Source organism: Centrocercus urophasianus, unplaced genomic scaffold (genome assembly GCF_019232065.1).
Source record: "Centrocercus urophasianus isolate 14NV4802_14NV808 unplaced genomic scaffold, USGS_Curo_1.0 seq_24, whole genome shotgun sequence".
Classification (NCBI taxonomy): Eukaryota; Metazoa; Chordata; class Aves; order Galliformes; family Phasianidae; genus Centrocercus; species Centrocercus urophasianus.
In genome coordinates this window covers 1,221,007-1,238,361 of record NW_024884800.1, presented here as the reverse complement: position 1 = coordinate 1,238,361, position 17,355 = coordinate 1,221,007, and the positions used below count along the sequence as shown (strand labels likewise).

The 17,355-nt window shown below is 48.6% G+C and overlaps 2 protein-coding genes across 4 annotated transcripts in view; both read left to right on the top strand.

Moving 5' to 3' along the window:
• LOC122163623 (fibronectin type-III domain-containing protein 3a-like) overlaps window positions 1–9,040 on the top strand; it is a 37,198-nt gene extending 28,158 nt beyond the window's left edge. For all 3 annotated transcript variants that reach the window (XM_042824988.1, XM_042824987.1, XM_042824989.1), the window contains 13 exons: window positions 12–98; window positions 311–449; window positions 802–870; window positions 1,103–1,221; window positions 1,319–1,424; window positions 2,008–2,183; window positions 2,825–2,938; window positions 3,262–3,411; window positions 3,710–3,990; window positions 4,565–4,777; window positions 5,453–5,619; window positions 5,847–5,968; window positions 6,521–9,040. In XM_042824988.1, the coding sequence (XP_042680922.1) occupies window positions 12–98; window positions 311–449; window positions 802–870; window positions 1,103–1,221; window positions 1,319–1,424; window positions 2,008–2,183; window positions 2,825–2,938; window positions 3,262–3,411; window positions 3,710–3,990; window positions 4,565–4,777; window positions 5,453–5,619; window positions 5,847–5,968; window positions 6,521–6,838 (2,061 nt within the window). In that variant the 3' untranslated portion in view covers window positions 6,839–9,040. The remainder of the gene's footprint in view (window positions 1–11; window positions 99–310; window positions 450–801; window positions 871–1,102; window positions 1,222–1,318; window positions 1,425–2,007; window positions 2,184–2,824; window positions 2,939–3,261; window positions 3,412–3,709; window positions 3,991–4,564; window positions 4,778–5,452; window positions 5,620–5,846; window positions 5,969–6,520) is intronic.
• Window positions 9,041–12,387: 3,347 nt separating this feature from the next.
• Window positions 12,388–15,606, top strand: TAF9B (TATA-box binding protein associated factor 9b). The gene is made up of 7 exons (XM_042825033.1): window positions 12,388–12,468; window positions 12,539–12,620; window positions 12,700–12,836; window positions 12,892–13,026; window positions 14,175–14,256; window positions 14,489–14,602; window positions 15,050–15,606. Exons 1-7 carry the CDS (start codon window positions 12,418–12,420, stop codon window positions 15,214–15,216), a joined length of 768 nt encoding a protein of 255 aa, XP_042680967.1. The 5' UTR covers window positions 12,388–12,417; the 3' UTR covers window positions 15,217–15,606.
• Window positions 15,607–17,355: the final 1,749 nt, after the last annotated feature.

Below are 17,355 nucleotides of genomic sequence, written 5' to 3'. Positions count from 1 at the left end.
CTTCTTTGTAGGGTTATGGTTTCCAGCCACAGTACAACGGAGACGAGCTCTCATGCACTTTAAGAAATCTTAGAAGGAGTACATCCTATAAGTTTAGGGTTTGTACTATGTTTCGTTACTAATTTAATTATGACCGTATGCATTTCTGGGATTTTAGCATTTTCGTATAGCTGAGACCCTTTCAATGGAGATTAGAGAAATTTAGCTGCAATTGCTGTCAATTTTGCACGGAAAAGTTTTGTAAATCATCAGTAACCCATCATTAAACCCATCTTTCCAGTCACTTCCATGTTCTGTTTGTTCGAAACAGCTCTTTGCCTACAACAGCGAAGGAAAAAGCAGCCCAAGTGAGGTAGTGGAGCACAGCACCAACCCTGACAAACCTGGGCCTCCAAGTAAACCAGCTGCAAAGGGGAAGATCCATTCCCACAGCGTGAAAGTAGCATGGGGTAGGTTTGTCAGCTCTGTGTTGGAGTTGTTCTCTGCACTGTGTGTGCAGCCACCTGGTGATGCAGGTTAAAACGCAGAGACAAACCTGTAGGCTGAACACTTGTCTCTGCAGGGAATGGCATGGCAGGAGAAATGCACAGTGCTCCTCTTCCTCGTGATTCATAACAGAAAAAAACATCGTTCTGTAAAATGTGCTGTGACTATATGTATGTGCACAGTTTTCTTTTTGAGTTGTTTTTTTTACTTGAATTAATTCTACAGATTAAAATGTTATCTGAAGACAGTTGATGACAAAGCAAAGCATTGTCTTTACATCTCAGGAAGTCATTTTAAGGTGATGTTTTCTTTCAGAACCGCCCAAAGATAATGGAGGATCAGACATTGTTAAGTACTTTTTGGAGATCTCAGAAGCAGTCATTGGTAAGCAGGTGTCATTAAGTACTGTTTGAGCTGTGTACTAACTTGTGGTTCACCACTGTCGCTGGAGGGATTGCTGTTCTTTTCTCACACGTGTTTTTGTTCTTTGTCTGATTCGTCCCTCAAACTGAGTGTTGTGCTTTATCTTCATTAACTGTACAGGAATTGTCAGGGTTGGTCTTTGCAAAAGCTTTGCAGTATATAGGATATGTTTGGGGTTTTTTTTTTGCTGCAGGGAGTAAATGGGACACCATCTACAGCGGTCCGCAGAGAGAGCATGTGTGTGATCATCTCAAGCCTGGTACTTCGTACAGAATGAGAGTTCATTGTGTCAGCAGAGGTGGGGAGAGCCAGGTGAGAGCAAGGAGAACAAATTTGCTTCAGAAAGCCGTGTTGGTCTGTTTCACTGCAATGTTTGCTTCCACTCTGAAATGCTGTGTGTTACTGCCAGGCTTCTGATGTTCTGACTGTTACAACATCAGCTGTTCCCCCTGGGCCCTGTCCTGCTCCGAGCCTGGCAGGCAAGGCGAAGCCCAAGGAGATCGCATTGCAGTGGGGTAAGCTCCTGAAAAATGTGTTAACGCTTCTAAAATACTTAGATATCTATGTAAATAAAATAAGGGTTTAATATCAAAGGAATATCAGTAATGTTGCCCATGGTGATACTTTAATTAAAAAAAAAAAAAGCTTGCAAACCAGCTGTGACCTTCATGGCTGCAGTGATATGGAGTGGTTTAAATGAGTGTCTTCCATTGAGGAGAGCTCTCTGGCTGCCTTGTTACTGATGCATTCATTATTATTATTGGCAAGTTAAGAACCAACCCTCCTTTTATTTATTTTTATTTATGACTTTTATCTGAGTAAAGGAGATAAGTGAGCAGCAATGAAGATAGACTGTTTTTTGAAGGACGTTTATGAAAGAACCTGATAAAGGCTATCTTAAACTAATATACCAGTTCCTGTGGGGGAAGAAAAACCTGATGTTGCTCTGCTCAGCTGCAGTGAACACCTGCACCCTGATTTCTAGCATGCATCTAGCTTGACTTGTAGCTTGAGAAGGCTTGAGAGGTAGAAACTAGTTAGAAGAGAAAGAGCGCTTAGTGAAATCAATAGAAAAACAAATCCCTTCTTATTTTGCAGGCCCACCACCTGTAGATGGAGGATCTGACATAACAGAATACGTTCTGGAGATGGCAAACTCAGAGCAGGAGGAGCGCAGACAGGTGTACCAGGGTGCTGCACCCGAGTGCACTGTGAGCAACCTGCTCCCTGGCAGGGCGTACTGCTTCTGGCTGCGGGCAGCAAACAGGGTTGGGGTAAGTGCCCTGCGAGCAGGGCTGGGTCTTACAGGAAGGATGGTGGTGGTGCTCTCTGGTTCAGAGCCTGATGGTAACCTGTAGCTTGTGTTCTGTCGTATTTTCATGAGAAGAGCAGAATTTCTCATGTGTGTATATATATATTAGGGGAAAAAAAAGAGTAAACTCTACGTTTCTGGCAGTTGATAATCGCTTGGTGTTTGTGCCTGAGGAAACTGCACCGTGTTTTACAGTTGTGTGGACTTTACAGATTGGTGCAGTGGGAACAGCATTGTGCAGAGAGGGTGTGTTCAAACAATGCAAGGTTTGAATGAGGTTAGGGTAAATGTCAGTTGTGTAAAAGCCTTTCTGAAACACTACCCAGCTGCTTCTGGAAGAGAGATTCTGACCGTGGGGAAAGGAGGAGTGACCCAGCTGCAGGAGTGGGAGGTAGTGGGAGGGTTATAGGTGCCTGCAGGCACAGAGCCAGCTTCTAAACCGCCTGAAAGGAATAGAAAACACTGCTCTGAAAATGAGCATGGAAATCTTCTATTTGCTTTCTTACTGTTAGAAATGATTTGTTTTCTTCAGCTCACACACTTGCCTGTCAGTTTTTGCTCGACTCTGTTGCTGTTCTCATGAAGCTGTACTTTTTTTTGCAGTTTGGTCCTCACTCAGACAAAGCAGAAATCTCTACTGCTCCAGGCCCCCCTGATCAGTGCTGCAAACCTGCGATCACATGTAAAAATGCAACCTGTGTTGCAGTTTCCTGGGAGGTAGGTGCTAATGGGTGTTCAGTAAGACAGAAATTATTGTGTGGCTCTTAGAATCATGCTGGCATACAGGTGGCACGGAAATGGAAGAAGTGACAAGTGTATGGGTGCAGTATTTTGGACATCTCTGTGTAGAGGCATATGTTATTTTTGTAGATTTGGTGCACTGTACTAGCAGTAGCAAAGTGCCAGAGTGTCGTATCTGAGAAGACAGTTCTCTCAAACTCAGCTTTTCAACGCCAGTGCTTGTTTTGATGTCTTTGTTCAGTGTAGTGAGAGACCATACTTGTATGGTGAACATGTTATTTGTTGCTTGAAACCTGCAGAGTCCTGCGTGCAATGGTGCAGAAATCAGTGAATACAGACTGGAGTGGGGACAGGTGGAAGGATCGATGCATGTCATTTACACAGGCCCTTGCCAGAGCTATGAAGTGAAGGGTCTCACGCCTGCAACCACGTATTACTGTCGTGTACAGGTACGAAAAGCCTTTTCTGTGTTAGCAACCAAATGAGCAAGGAGATACAGGTGGAAGAAAAACCTCAGTTCTGGATCAGTGCAATTATTAAAGCTCTCCTCCCCCCCAGCCCCTCCTAACTACATGTGTCTAAAAATAAGATGTTGCATTAGATACCAGGTGTTTTGTCATGTTTGCACTTGGTTTGGGCAGTTCCCCTTGCTCTTCCATGTTTGTGATGGCGTGCAGAAGGAAGCCCAGTAAATGTACTGATTGGAAAGGTGTGGATTCAGTTAACAATGCGTGGTGTCCCTTCCAGGCTGTGAACGTGGCTGGGGTTGGGCTGTTTGGAGAGGCTGGAGTGGTGACGACCCCTGCGTCGGTGCCTGCGGCCGTGGCCGTGCTGCAGCTGCTGGAGGAAGACCAAATGGAAGTTTCTCTTCCCTTATCAACGTGCCTTGCAATTCAATGGGAAGAGCCGTGTTGTCATGGGGCAGAGATCACTGGATATAATATAGAATATGGGGAAAAGCAGCTTGTAACTGTGGGAAGGAATACAAGCCACATTCTTGAGAATCTGCTGCCTGATACTCTCTACAGGTAATAATCACCAGCTTGCTTTCGAAGCTGCATCTGTAGCAGCTTTCATTCACTAGCTTTGAGGGCAGTTTTTTTAAACTCTGTAGCAGTGTCACTCAGCTTACAGAGTATCTGCTTGGTTCACTCTGCAACTAATCAAATCATCATACCAAGACTTTAAGCCTTGACGTTTAGCAGGAAGGTTGCTGCACTAAGACTGTTGCTCGGTCTCAAAGCCAAGGCTTTGCTCTAGGCTTCTTTTAATTCCTGATTGCTTATTTGGTATGATTGGCACCTCACCAAAAGACAGTGTGTGTGTGCAGAAGGGCAGAGCCCCTCTCTTGGCTGAACATCACCTTGGAGAAGCTGGGTGCTTGTTCACAGTGCAAACCTGAACAGTGCTGAGAAATGCTGAAGTTTTATTAGGCTGAAATTGCAACAATTTTCACTTGTTTTGAACTAGATTATTTTTAGCTTTTAACTGCATTTTAATCCCTTTATTGTTCGTAGTTGTGTTCTTTGCAGATGTTAATTCTGATTACCTAGCATTTGTCAGGGCCCAATAATAACCATACGGCTGCTCTTGTGTTTCTAGGGTGAGAATACAGGCCATAAACAGCTTTGGAGTTGGTCCTTTCAGTCATTCCATTAAAGCCAAAACGAAACCACTACCTCCTGACCCTCCTCACCTTGAATGTGTGGTCTTCAGCTACCAGAGCCTTAAACTTAAATGGGGTGAAGGTCCTAGCAGAGCTTTAATTACCAACCCTACACAGTTCAACTTACAGATGGAGGACAGGTTTGGCAGGTAAGATAAGTGGAACACTGAGGATATTCTTGTTGCGTTACAACTTTGTGTCAGGTTTGTTAAGGCCTTTTAACTGTTCTCACCTATGTTTGCACCAGTGAGTTGGTTGGACCTCCCAAATGTTCCTGCTTTATTTGAATTTTGGCAATCTTGGGAATCTTTCAACTGTAGAAGTGCTGCAAACAGCTGCTGTGCTGGAGGTGCTTGTAAAAAGTGAATCCTACTTACTGCTCAGATAACAACACATCACTGTCTGACACCTTGTCAGTTTTTGTATTTCTTGAAGATCCTGAAATGAAGTCCAGTTTGCACACAGCTGTTCTTGACTTGCAGCTACAAACAAACCCAGCATACACAGGTGTGGTTCTCTCTGTTGAAACCCAGAGTCTGGCCGTGTATTTTCTGCGGGGTGCTGCAGCTCAGTGCCCTGCCAGGTTAATGAATGCCTGGGGAATAGAAACGAAGTCTGGAAGCAGCATGGATGCTGCGTGCTGCTGAGGAGGGCACGTGGGGAACCGCTGGTCACACAGCAGGGCTCGGCTGCCTGCTGTGCACAGCACGTGAGTGTGATGCTGGGGCACAAGGAACGCACTGTCAGTGTTTTTGTGCTGACGGCACACGTTCCCATTAGTGATCCCTGAGTGCTTCTGACTTGTGTCGTGCTTTTTCTTCCAGGTTTGTTACAGTTTACAGTGGTCCGTGTCACACGTACAAAGTGCAGCGGCTCAGTGAATCCACCACGTACTATTTCAAGATCCAGGCCTACAACGATGCTGGAGAGGGAGAGTTTTCTGACGTTTACGCTTTCACTACAACCAAGTCTCCCCCTGCTTCTCTTAAAGGTGAGCGTTAGAGACCTCAGTGAGCCGTGGATGTGGTAGGGTGGATGCTAAAAAACCACTTTCCCAGTAAAATGGAACACGTGCGAACTAAAGGATTATTTTAAGCAAGGAATCTATGAATATGAAGGACTGTCACTGGTGATTTTGGCTTCTTCCTTCCAGTGGAAGAGGCAAGAATGCTCGTACAGACTGTTTTCTAATCTACCAACAAATTGCTTCTCTTCTAGCACCCAAAGCGAATCAGCTGGAAGAAAACACTTATGAAATCACATGGGAACCTTTGCAGCCGATGAAAGGAGATTCCATTGTTTACATCCTCCAGCTTGCTGCTGGGAGAGAGTTTGATCAGGTACCTTCTGTTTTACAAAATGAACTCGAAGCTTTTTACCTATAAAAAGGATTGCCAATGTTTTCCTCTTGAATTGTTTGGGTTTTTTTTTACGAATCTGATAACATTCTAAATTCTTAAGTTATTCCAAAGCACATCCTGCTTTGCTCAGCTCATTGAGAGCAGTAGGTCTCCAGGTAGCAGCAGGAATGTTGGAATGTTTCATAGCGGTTGTTTGCTGTGAGTCGCACTGCATGGAAGGAGCATCACTACAGATGTGTGTCCCGGCAGGGAAGGGTGGGCAGGCTTTTTGGAGTGCTGTTCTCAAGCCTAACGCAGGTTGCACAACTCTGTGTTTTCTTCAGCTTGTTGTTTTCATCAGCAGGCACATTCCTGCTGCTTCTGCTCTTCCTTTCAAGTCGAAGCACTTATGCGGAAATGATCTGTTAAGCAAACACAGTATTTCAGATCTGTGCTGACACTTTGCTGGTGGTGTCAGAGCAAATGGCTGCAAAGGCAGTTTGTAAGACGAGTCCTGTTTAGATTGGTTCTCATTCTTCTTGTGCTGCCCAGGTATACAAGGGACCAGAGACTTCCTTCCGTCTCACAGGCCTGCAGACAAACTGTGAGTACCGGATCCGAGTCTGCGCTGGCCGTCAGTCGCAGGACGCTGCTGGATCCCAAGAACTGTATGGACCTTACAGCCCCACTGCAGTGTTCTCATCTCAGAAGCAGGAGCTGGAGCCGCAGTGTGCCGCCGTGCCCACGGAGCTGGCAGACAGCAGGAAGACGTTGCACGAGGAGCGCTTCATCGCCATCGTTCTTCTCTGCGGCTTCGCAGTGGTCGCCATTTTGTTTGCTGTCGTCATTCAGTACTTTGTGATCAAGTAGACGGGATCCTACTCAGTGCTCAGCTCTTTGTACAGAAGCTCTTTCGGGTATTTATGGTTAGTTCTAATTGAAATCCTAGCTGGTGATGTGTGGATATGCGCGTGTCCGCCCTGCTGCTGGCTGACAGCGAGGCTGGGTCGGCAGATCCCTTCCAAATACCGAATTTCTTGTAGAAAGGGTGATCCTTTGTCCTCTGTAATCAGGGTTAGCTGTTAGAAAACAGCACAAACTGCCTTACTGTGCACACCGGTGTGTGTGTGCACGCTCTGCTCTCTCTGCATTCACACGAGGCCCCTTGGGCAGTCAGAGAAGGGCGGCGTTAGTAGAACAAGTCCTTTCCAAGTACAGCTAGAGCAGGGCAGCCCGTCAGCAGTGTGTAACCAGGCGTCGCAGTTTGGTAGACGTGACATACAGCAGCACAGATGCTTAAGCTTAGAGCAGTACTGCATTGCAGAACATTACTAGTGCATACCACATTTAATATACTGTAGAAGGAAAGCAGAATATTGACTTAGTGATATTACTACTTTACAGTTACTTTAATACGTTGGATTCAGTAATAATCATTTCGAGCGTTCAAAGTCGCGGGTGCCAGCGTTTGTAGGGTTTGAATCGAGGTGCTCAGACAGTGAGCAGGGCAGCTGCCTTGGGGTGTGTGGTGCAGGAAAGCCCCCCTGCACTGCACGCTTGTGAACGCAGCGCTTCCTGCCGGTGGCGAGCAGCTGTTGGCCCAATCCACATTTCACTCTCAGTGCCTGAGAGAAAAGTAATTTCCTGTGCTTTGGATGAAATCTTCGCAGCGTTTCCAGAAGAGCACAGGTATTGTCTTTAAGGAGAAAGAGTGCATTTATGATAAATGTTACACTATTTGGCTCAAACTGAGCAAATGTTTTTTGTACTATTATTAACCTAAAAAATAAAACTTCAGACTGCTTTTGGATGCCCTTCTTACGTAACCCGAATGATCAAATTGTACGTGGAAGAACTCTTTTTAGCTAACCTTTGTACGACGTTTTAACCGACTTGCTATCCCGGTGGTAGCAGCTTCACATTCCGTTGTTTCCTAGATGGGAATGTTCAGCCTGCTATGAGCTTCTCTGAGACGTGTCCCGTTTGTCAGGGGGATTTCGGGTGGGCACTGTGCACTACAGCTGCCCTTCTCGTTGCTTCTGCTTGCGAATGCCTGCAGGTGAATCTGACAGCTCTGTGCCAAAGGGTTTGAGAGCTGGAGCTCGCGAGTTCAGGAGGCGTTTCAGCATGGGTCTGCTAACAGTGTGGCATAGAAAGGTGGAGTGAGGGGGAGCACGCTGTACCCACCAGAACGAGGCACTTGTACGTGGAGTGCTGGATGTGCTGCAGGCTAAGGATTGCCAGTAATTACTCACTTCAAGGGTCTTTCTCCTATGGCAGTTGGTGAATAATGTTGCGTTGTAGTTCGAGGCATTGTGTTGTATTTCAGATGTGGAGAACCTAAATTATGACATAGTATCGCTTAATACTCGTAAAAGTAGATTTATGGTGCAATCTGAAATTAATCTTTTCAAAATGTACTCTTCATTTTGTACTCTATTTATTTTGATTAAAAGTCCTGGAAAAATGTATGTTTGAATGTATTGTTCTACTTGTAGCAGAACTTTAAGTTAATCATTTATTATATCATAGAAATCTCTCCCTCCGCTTTTGGAAAGAGTTTTATACAGATCTTAGTGTCTTTAGTTTGCAGAAGAGTTTACAGTCTGTCTCTGTTCCTCTTTATAGCCTACTTTTAGCAAATACGACCGCCTTCAGCAAATCTCTGTTGCCAAAGGGTTATTTCTTTTAACTCTTAGAACGAAGTTTGTAGAGGTTCATTCACAATACTATTTCTGATGGTTTTAAAAGGTAAATTAGGATGGCAAAGTAAATACTAACAAGGGACGACTCCCGAAAAAGGAAAAGTTCTTCTGTCATTGCCACGAAGTGCTCAGTGCTGGCAGATGCACCGGGGAGCCTCCCTCCGTGCAGATGGGCATCAGCTCTTATCCATTCCAGAACGAAACGCCCTCGTGGCATCAATGCGCCAGCTATCTTCGTTTCTCTGTATTGTAATTTTGAGGTATCTCTATGTTAAAGCCGCCATGCATTGTATTACTAAATTGTAACTATCAAATAGATAATATATTTAATACAGCCAATAAATAATACGAATGTATTCAGATTTGACCGCAGGGTCGCTGTGTGTTTCTTGTGGGCTTTGTCCTTATCTGGGAGCAGTCGCTTCTGAAGCCTGTGATTGAAGCTGAGGGGACGTAGCATGGTGCTCAGTATCACTGAACTGAGTTTATGCAGCTCCTTCTGGAAGAAAAGCTGAAGGTGGGTGTCCCAGGGGGCCACTGGGGAAGGAGTTGTGCCCTCACCCTTCTGTCGCTGCTTTGTCTCACCAACGGTGCACAGTAACGTGTGGCTTTTTGTTCTGCCTTCAGGACTCGCAGTGACCGCCTTCGGGCTGCGGAGGCGCTGGATGCAGAGCCTGGGCTCTGGGCTCCATGAGGTGACGCAGCCAGCGGCGCTCCGGTGACCCTGTGGCAGTAAGTCCTGTCCAGCAGATGAGTTCAGAACTTCGCAGTCCCTCGAGGGCTGAGCAGGGCATGGAGCAGAGCTGGTGCTGAGCAGCTGAGCAGTTGAGGACGGGCTGCACCTCGGCCCTTGGGAAGGGTAGAGCAGCAGCTCTGTGGCTCTGTAAGCAGATGGCTCTTCCAGAAGGCCGTTCCCACATCCGTCCCATAAGGGGAGGGCAGGGCTGACCACATTTGTGAGCGCAGTTCCTGAGGACAGCAGTTAGAGCTGCCTGAGTTTTTGTGGCTGTCTCCCATGCTGCCCGTTGTGCAGTGATCCATCCTTTCCTCCCTGTGTGCTGCTAGTGGTGCTGGACTAAATCACTTTGCTTTCCTCCTTACCCTGCAAAGAGTGCCTGCAGTCACAGATAGAACTGTTTTATCCTTTGATAGTAGAAAATTAACAAGCCCATTTGGACCAGTTTCACAGTTTTCCATCATTCTGTGTTTATTTGGGGCCTTTCCCACTTGAGCTCTTCCCCAGCAGATGCCACGGGGTGATAAATCTCTAGTGGCTGTATAAAGTTAGGATGGAAAAGCCTTTATTTGAACATCAATCTTCAGGATGAGACAGCCTGACATTGAGCCCTGATTTACTTTCCACTTCAGAAAAGATCAGAGATTGAGAGCTGGAAGCACCGGGGTGGGGGAGGCGAAGGGAAATGGGGTCAGTGCCAGAGAAAACAAGGGAAGCCTCCAGGGAGCGGTGGGTTAATGGCACTCAGCTCAGCATCCGAGACGCTGCTCTCACTGCTCAGCTTGCAGCAGGGTGAATCCTGCCACGCTCTTCAGGAATTCCTCCCTAACCCTGGGTGAAGTGACCAGGATGCCTGGTACAAAAGAAACCTGGTCCATCCTTGGAGCTGTGCTCTTGACAGCTCCTCTGTCTGAAAGAATGTCCATTCTGCAGAGCCAAATAGTGTGGGATTGGGGCTTGAAAGGTCAGCACTGAACACAGTCGCTGCATTATGTTGACAGAGCTTTGCTTTTAACATTAGCAGGATTTCTGCTGTCATTTCCAAGAGGTTGAAGCACTGGCTGCTTTTTCAAGAGATCGAGGCGTCCCAGTGCCTCAAGACAAGACAAGCTGCCTATGTGTGAAGGCTGCGCTTTTTGGTGCGCCTTAAGCACTTCTCAAAATCCTTTAGAAATCTCAACACCTGATGCTGTGCTGGTGAGGATTTGAACAGCAGAGCCGGGGTGGGCTGTGGCTGCACACTGTCTAAGCTGGTAGCTCCCAGCCTGGGGAGTCACCTCTGATGGATGTCACTGGTTCAGGGGAGGCAATCGGAGGAGGCGGCGCTCGGCCTGGCCACGCTGTGACCTGATTTCCTGCTTTCTAACTGTGAAAGAAACTTCAGTGCCTGGGCAGAGATGAGAAGCAACTGCTCTGTTATTCGGGCAGCAGGCGGAGCGCTCACAGAGCTGAACACCGACATTCATAGCGTGGCCAGAGGACAGGAGCTGGGGAGGAAGCTTCTGAGGCCAAGCGGAGGGATGGAGCCTCTGGGTCCAAAAGGGCCTCCGGCTGCTCTCTGAGGTAAACCAGTATGAAGTGCCTTGCCTCTTACAAAAGGCGCTGTTGGCAGATGGCCTGCTGAAGCCAAGTCTCGCCCTAATCCCCAGCCTGTGTCCTGTTCACAGAGGAAAAGCTCCCCCCCTCCTCTGTGCTGAGACGAGAGGAAAAAGTGGGTTTTGTTTGTTGTCTAAGGTCAGTGTCTGGAATTCATCCTCCGTTCCCTCCTTGCAGGATGTTTTTGTGTAATATTCTATGACTCATGAAAGTCAAATGACTTGGACCAAAGCGCTGCAGCACTTCCAGCCAAAGAGCTCAGCAGCAGCACTCGGCTGTCTGCACGTCCAGCACCACCACGTGCTGCTCCCAGCGCCTCGAGCCCCGCGGGGCCACCTCTGCCCTCTGCAATGCTCTGCAGTGCAGGCATCAACCCCGGGATGGGGAAGCCCTCCTGCTGCAGCCCCACAGCTGGGATTGTTTCACTGCTGTGTGCAGCACAGTGCTGAGAGCTGTGCCTGCATCTCTGTGTAGGTTGCGTTTGCTGCTTCCAGGTGTGGTGGGCACGAAGGGGGCAGGTTGGCACTTCATTGGATGGGGTGACCTCAGAGGTCTTTTCCCAGCCTTAACGGTTCTGTGGTTCTATGAAATGTTCTCTGTGGGGATGAGAACCTGAGGAAGGCTTTGCAGTGCGTGGAAGCGCGGAGCTGTGGGATCACAGCGGGGTCACAGCAGCTGTTTGTCTCTATTGGGATGTGGGGCTCAGTGGGAATCCTTGAGCTCCTTCAGGCTGCAGGGATCGGTCGCTGTCTGGAGCACATGGCTTAAGAGGAGCGGCTGAGGGAGCTGGGATTGTTTAGCCTGGAGGAGGCTCAGAGGAGACCTCACTGCACTCTACACCTTCCTGAAGGGAGGTTGTGGTGAGGAGGGGTTTGGCCTCTTCTCCCAGGCACCAAACAGGACCCGAGGAAACGGCCACAGGTTGGAGCAGAGGAGGTTTAGGTTGGACAGGAGGAAGAACTTTTTCTCTCAGAGTGGTCAGGCACTGCAATGGCTGCCCAGGGCGGGGGTGCAGTCGCCGTCCCTGGCTGCGAGATGCGGGTCAGTGCTGGTGGGGGCGGGAGGGCGGTGTGACTGGGTGATCTTGCAGGCCCTTTCCAGCCTTGTGATTCTAGGATTGTGTGCTCAGCACGGGCCCGAGGGGCTGCGGCCGTAGCCGTCGCTTTTCTCTACCGATGTATTTATGTTAAAAGCACCGGTCCTGCACCACTACACTGGGTGCTGAGCAGAAAGAAGGCAGCAGTCGCTGCGATGCGGCAGCCCGCGCTCCACACTCCCCGCTCCCTCCTCCCCCCCCCCAACAACGTGGCCACATCTCCATGGCAACGCTTCCCGCACTTCCGGCCGCCGCAGCGGTGCTCCCGCCCCCTGATGACGTAACCGGAAGTGGGCCTCCCGGGGAGGTGGAAGCGATGGAGCCCGCCAAGATGGCGTCCCCCAAGAGCGCTCCCAAAGACGCGCAGGTACGGAGCGGGACCGCGGGGCCGAATCGGGCCGGGCCGGGCCGAGGTGACGGTGCGCATCTCCCCGCAGGTGATGGCGCAGATCCTGAAGGATATGGGCATCACGGAGTACGAGCCGCGCGTCATCAACCAGATGCTGGAGTTCGCCTACAGTGAGCGGGGCGGCGCTGCTGGGCGGCCGGGCCCGGCCGGGAGGGGGTGGGATTTGAGCCCAGCCTCTTCTTTCCCTAGGGTACGTGACCACGATCCTGGAGGACGCGAAGATTTACTCCAGCCACGCCAAGAAGTCCAGCGTGGACGCGGACGACGTGAGGTTGGCGATCCAGTGCCGCACCGATCAGTCCTTCACGTCCCCACCGCCCCGCGATGTGAGTTACGGCCGGGGGCGGCGGGGCGGGCGGGCGCGTAACGGTCTGCGTTCAGTTCCTCTTGGACATCGCCAGGCAGAAGAACCAGACGCCGCTGCCGCTGATCAAACCTTACTCCGGGCCCAGGCTGCCCCCTGACAGATACTGCCTGACAGCGCCCAACTACCGCCTGAAGTCTCTGCAGAAGAAGGTGAGGGGCTGGGCGGGGCTGGCTGCACGGAGAGCACGCTGTGTTTGCAGGGAGTGCAGCTGAAGGGGGTGTGATGGCTGCGGCTCCTCCCCTGGAGACAGGCTGAGAGCTGGGTGTGTTTGGCCTGCGGGAGTGAGAGCCCTGGGGATGCTGTGCCCTTCTGCTGCCTAAAGGGAGCTGATAAACAGAGAGAGGGTGACTTTCACACAGTCTGATGGTGATAGGACAAGAGGGGAATGGCTTTAAACCGAAAGGGGGGAGATTTATATCGTATGTGAGGGGAAAAGCACTTACCCAGGGGGCAGTGACCTGTGCTGCTGCCCAGAGCTGGGGGTGCCCATCCCTGGAGGTGCCGAGGGGCTCTGGGCACCTGACCTTTAAGATCCCTTCCAACTCAGGCTGTGATATGAGTATATCACTAATACTAAGAGTACCGACCTGTGCACGCTGGAAGTAAGTGCTTGTTGTCTCTGAGGAGTTCCAGGTATGCTAACTGCTGATTAACTTCAAATACAAATAGCACAAAAAGAGCTTCTGTGAGTCTTCTTAGTCTTACAGCAAAATTTACAGGCCTTATCAATCTGCTTGGAAAAGGCAAAAATAAAGTAAGGTGTTTGGTAGTACTAAAAGGTGTTTTGGACTTATGTTTTAGTTTTTAATCTGTTTTAGAGGGAGAAGGTTCACTTTGCTTACTGAATAGTATTGAATGCCTCTGTTCGTGGTTTTTTTTTTCCTGGGTTTTAAAGAAAGAACTGTAAACACTGGGTTTAAGGTTAGATTGCTGGTATCAACAAGGGATGTGACTTGGTGCTCGATGAGGAGTAGAAGGGCCACCATTGATCAGTGTTGTAGCTGTTCTCCCCTGTAGAAGCTAACTTGACCGACCCACATGCTGCTGACAGATCAGCTCTGTGCACATCTTTGTCCACAAGCTCTTCAGCTGATGGCTTCACAGAATCACAGAATTGTAGGGGTTGGAAGGGACCTCCAGAGATCATCGAGTCCAACCCTCCTGCCAAAGCAGTCTGAGAACTTCAGTGCTGGAACGCAGATTGCAGCCTAACAAAGTGTTGCTGTCTGTGGCCTGGTGGGAGGAGCTGCTTCCCTCTTCATGTGAAGAGCTGAGCGTTCTCTCTCTCTGTCACCAGGTGGCCTCCTCTGCAGGAAGGATCACAGTCCCTCGCCTGAGCGTCGGAGCTGTGAGCAGCAGGCCCAGCACCCCCACCTTAGGTAAGCAGCAGCTTGGTGGGGGTTTTCCAGGTGATTTGGTGAAGGAAAAAGTCTTGAGGAGCGTTTTAAAAGCGTGCGCAGGGAGCTGGTAAGGGTGGGTGCTGCAGGCACTTAGCACTTGGCACCTGAACTGACACCAACTAAGTTTATTTTAGAACGACTGCTGTAACCTTTGGTAAGTGTGCATCACAGTGTGTTGCTGTGTGTTCTGAGTGAATGGTTCTGAATTTAGGAACACCTTCAGCACAAACGGTGTCTGTTTCAACAAAAGTGGGCACTCCGGTGTCGCTCACGGGGCAGAGGTTCACTGTGCAGATCCCCTCATCTCAGGCAGCAGTCAAGACAGGTAAGAGACAAACTGCCAAGCAGTGATTTCTCTGTTCTGCACAACTTCCCTGTGTTCTTTTTAGCAGAAAAGAAATTCGTGTACAGTAATAGTGTGGGAAGTTATTTCAGTTCCAGTGTTAGCTATGATAAATCTCCTCTGTCTCCTCATGTGAGACAGGCATTCATCTCTTGTTAGCTATGATAAATCTCCTCTGTCTCCTCATGTGAGACAGGCATTCATCTCTTCAGTCCTTCTGGTAACTGCTACTTCTAGTTCCCATCTGCAGCACAGGGATGTCAGTCAGACATGCACTGTTGCACAGGTTTCCCTTCCCCTTCGCTCTCCCTTCTGCATCCCTCACAGTTCTGCTCTCTCCCCTGACTTCAGAGTGGAAATTGGGTTTCAGTGTAGGAAACTCGTTTTCCCACATGTTCAGTTACTCACTTCTTTCTTCCACCTTTACAGCCACGCCAACTACTCCAACAGTTCAGAATGTGCTAATTAATCCTTCGTTAATTGGACCAAAGAACATTCTTATCACTACGAATATGGTATCGTCACAGAACGCAGCGAGTGAGTCGAATCCCTTGAAAAGGAAGCACGAGGATGATGATGATTATGACAATTTGTGAGGAAGCTGCCCCACCACTCCTGTTCTGCAGTGATTCATATTGAGTCTGACAGGGTCTTTTCCCCCCAGCTGTTCTTTGTAAGCTACTCCAGGGCTCTGTTAGTATGCAGTTGGGTGAGAAAGAGGTGGTTGAACTGTGGAAAAACTACAAAGCAAGTTGCATTTTCATCTGGTCTTTGATGGCTCTTGGACTTTACAGCAGTGGTGACTGTCACATCTCTTCTGTTGCCTTATTTCACACAGAAATGAGTCCATCTCCCTGCAGCTTGGTGAGCTGGATGCTCATAGTGCTGTTCTGTGCCAAAAAACGCACAGCTTTTAGAGAATGGGGTGGTAGAGAATACAACAGCTAATTAATTTCATATTAAATAATAAAAAATGAAGTCTTGGATGAAGGAAGTATCTTGACTGCTTTTTTCTCCTCCCATTTAGAGCATTTTAAGCATTTAAAGCCTCTAGACTGCACAGGTTGTGTACATTATTCTCATGTGCTGCTTTCTCTCTAACAGGAGAAATACAGACAGGAACAGGGAGGGAAGAGGTAGCAGCTCCCAGCTTCCTTGTTCTGTATATCTCCAAAATCTCTACAGCTGTGGGCACTTCCTCAAGCTTGTATTTTACATGTGCAGTGAGGAAACCATTTGTGTCCTCGTGGCAAAGCAGGTGAAGCTGAGGAGGGGCAGCTGGTTTTCTGCCCTTCAGGTGTCTGAGATGGGGCTTCATGTACTGCAAGATGCTTCTGCTGCATTTTAAGGTCCCAGGAATGCTGTAATAAACAAAGAGAAGAACAAGTTGGACTTGTTTCTCTGTGTTTAAAGACCAAAGGAAGAAAATGGTCTCAGCAATACAAGCCTGCACACCCACCCCTCCGAGGCTTTGTGCAGCCACGTGAGCAGTTCTAAAGCAGCTTTCATGCTGTGAATGTGGGCACAGGGCTCCCTCACACACACAGCTGTGTTGCACCGTGCCAGGCCCAGCTGCTGCAGCTCTGCAGTCTCAGGTACTCTGTAGAGCTGCACAGCACCCAGCAGGACACGATGCAGATCTGCTCCATGTACTTGCATGGCCACATCCTCACATACAGTCACTGTATGTAAGAAGAATGTAAGTTTGTGTAAATAAGGGTACATGTGCTCATGTGCACCTACTTCTCCATGTTAGCAGAATGTTTATTTGTTTATTTGCAAGTACACACGTGTGGCTTTACCTGTCCCCCCCTGCAGGCAACCAGACCAACAGCCATGGGGTGCCGTGCAGCCAGGCTCAGACACCTTTCCTGGTATATAAATATGAAATAGGAACAGGTGGCACCACAAAATGCTTAACTGCAATGGCTACAAGTACAGCTTGTGTTACACTGTGTTGTGTGTATCATCCCATTGTGTGAGACATCACACATCTCATGGTTGTGTGTGCAAAAGCCCTCTCACTTTCCCTATGCATGCATGAGCACAGCTGTGTGCTCTGCCACCTCAGATACCATTTCTCCTGCCTACAATAGGAGCTATAACAGATAATGCAGCAGCTGCACTGCAGCTCTGGCCACAAAGCTGTGCTCACAATGCCTTGCATGTGCTGCAATACACACTTAGATAGGACAGTTTTATGTGTATAGCTGAAGCATCCATCCCCCAAAGCTCATTTTTATGTATGTTAGACTCATTCTACACACATACACTTCATTTTTGTGTACTATATGCACATGTGTATACATCTACTTGTATATAAGCATGTAACAAAATGCAGCTGTTATGTAATGGGTAAAAACACACAGTCTCCCACACATATAAACTCCTGGTTTATATGCCTGCATACACTCAGGTGCCCAATCTTTGCTCTGTTGGAAGCCATAACCACCAGAGAACACAAAGCATATGATATGGCACTAATTACCTATTACCACACCATACTTTCTGTACACATCAGTCTCCCTGCCCCCATTCTGCCTGTGGGTCTCTGCCACCCCACTACTATGTGTGTGCATACATCCCACCCCCAGGGAGGCACAGCACACAGCACAGCAGTAGGACAGGCTCCCTGCTGCCCCAGCCATGAAGCCCCAGCTGTTGCACCTGCACAGAGATTTTTCTTTGTGCCATCTTCGTTCTGCAGCCATGAACCAGGCCTGACTCCCCCTCCA

Bases quoted from the DNA above. Each gene is read 5' to 3' on its own strand.
- TAF9B (XM_042825033.1), top strand. From the start codon at position 12,418: ATGGAGCCCGCCAAGATGGCGTCCCCCAAGAGCGCTCCCAAAGACGCG. The intron at 12,469-12,538 runs GTACGGAGCGGG...ATCTCCCCGCAG, and splicing joins GCGCTCCCAAAGACGCGCAG to GTGATGGCGCAGATCCTGAA. The intron at 12,621-12,699 runs GTGAGCGGGGCG...TTCTTTCCCTAG, and splicing joins GATGCTGGAGTTCGCCTACA to GGTACGTGACCACGATCCTG.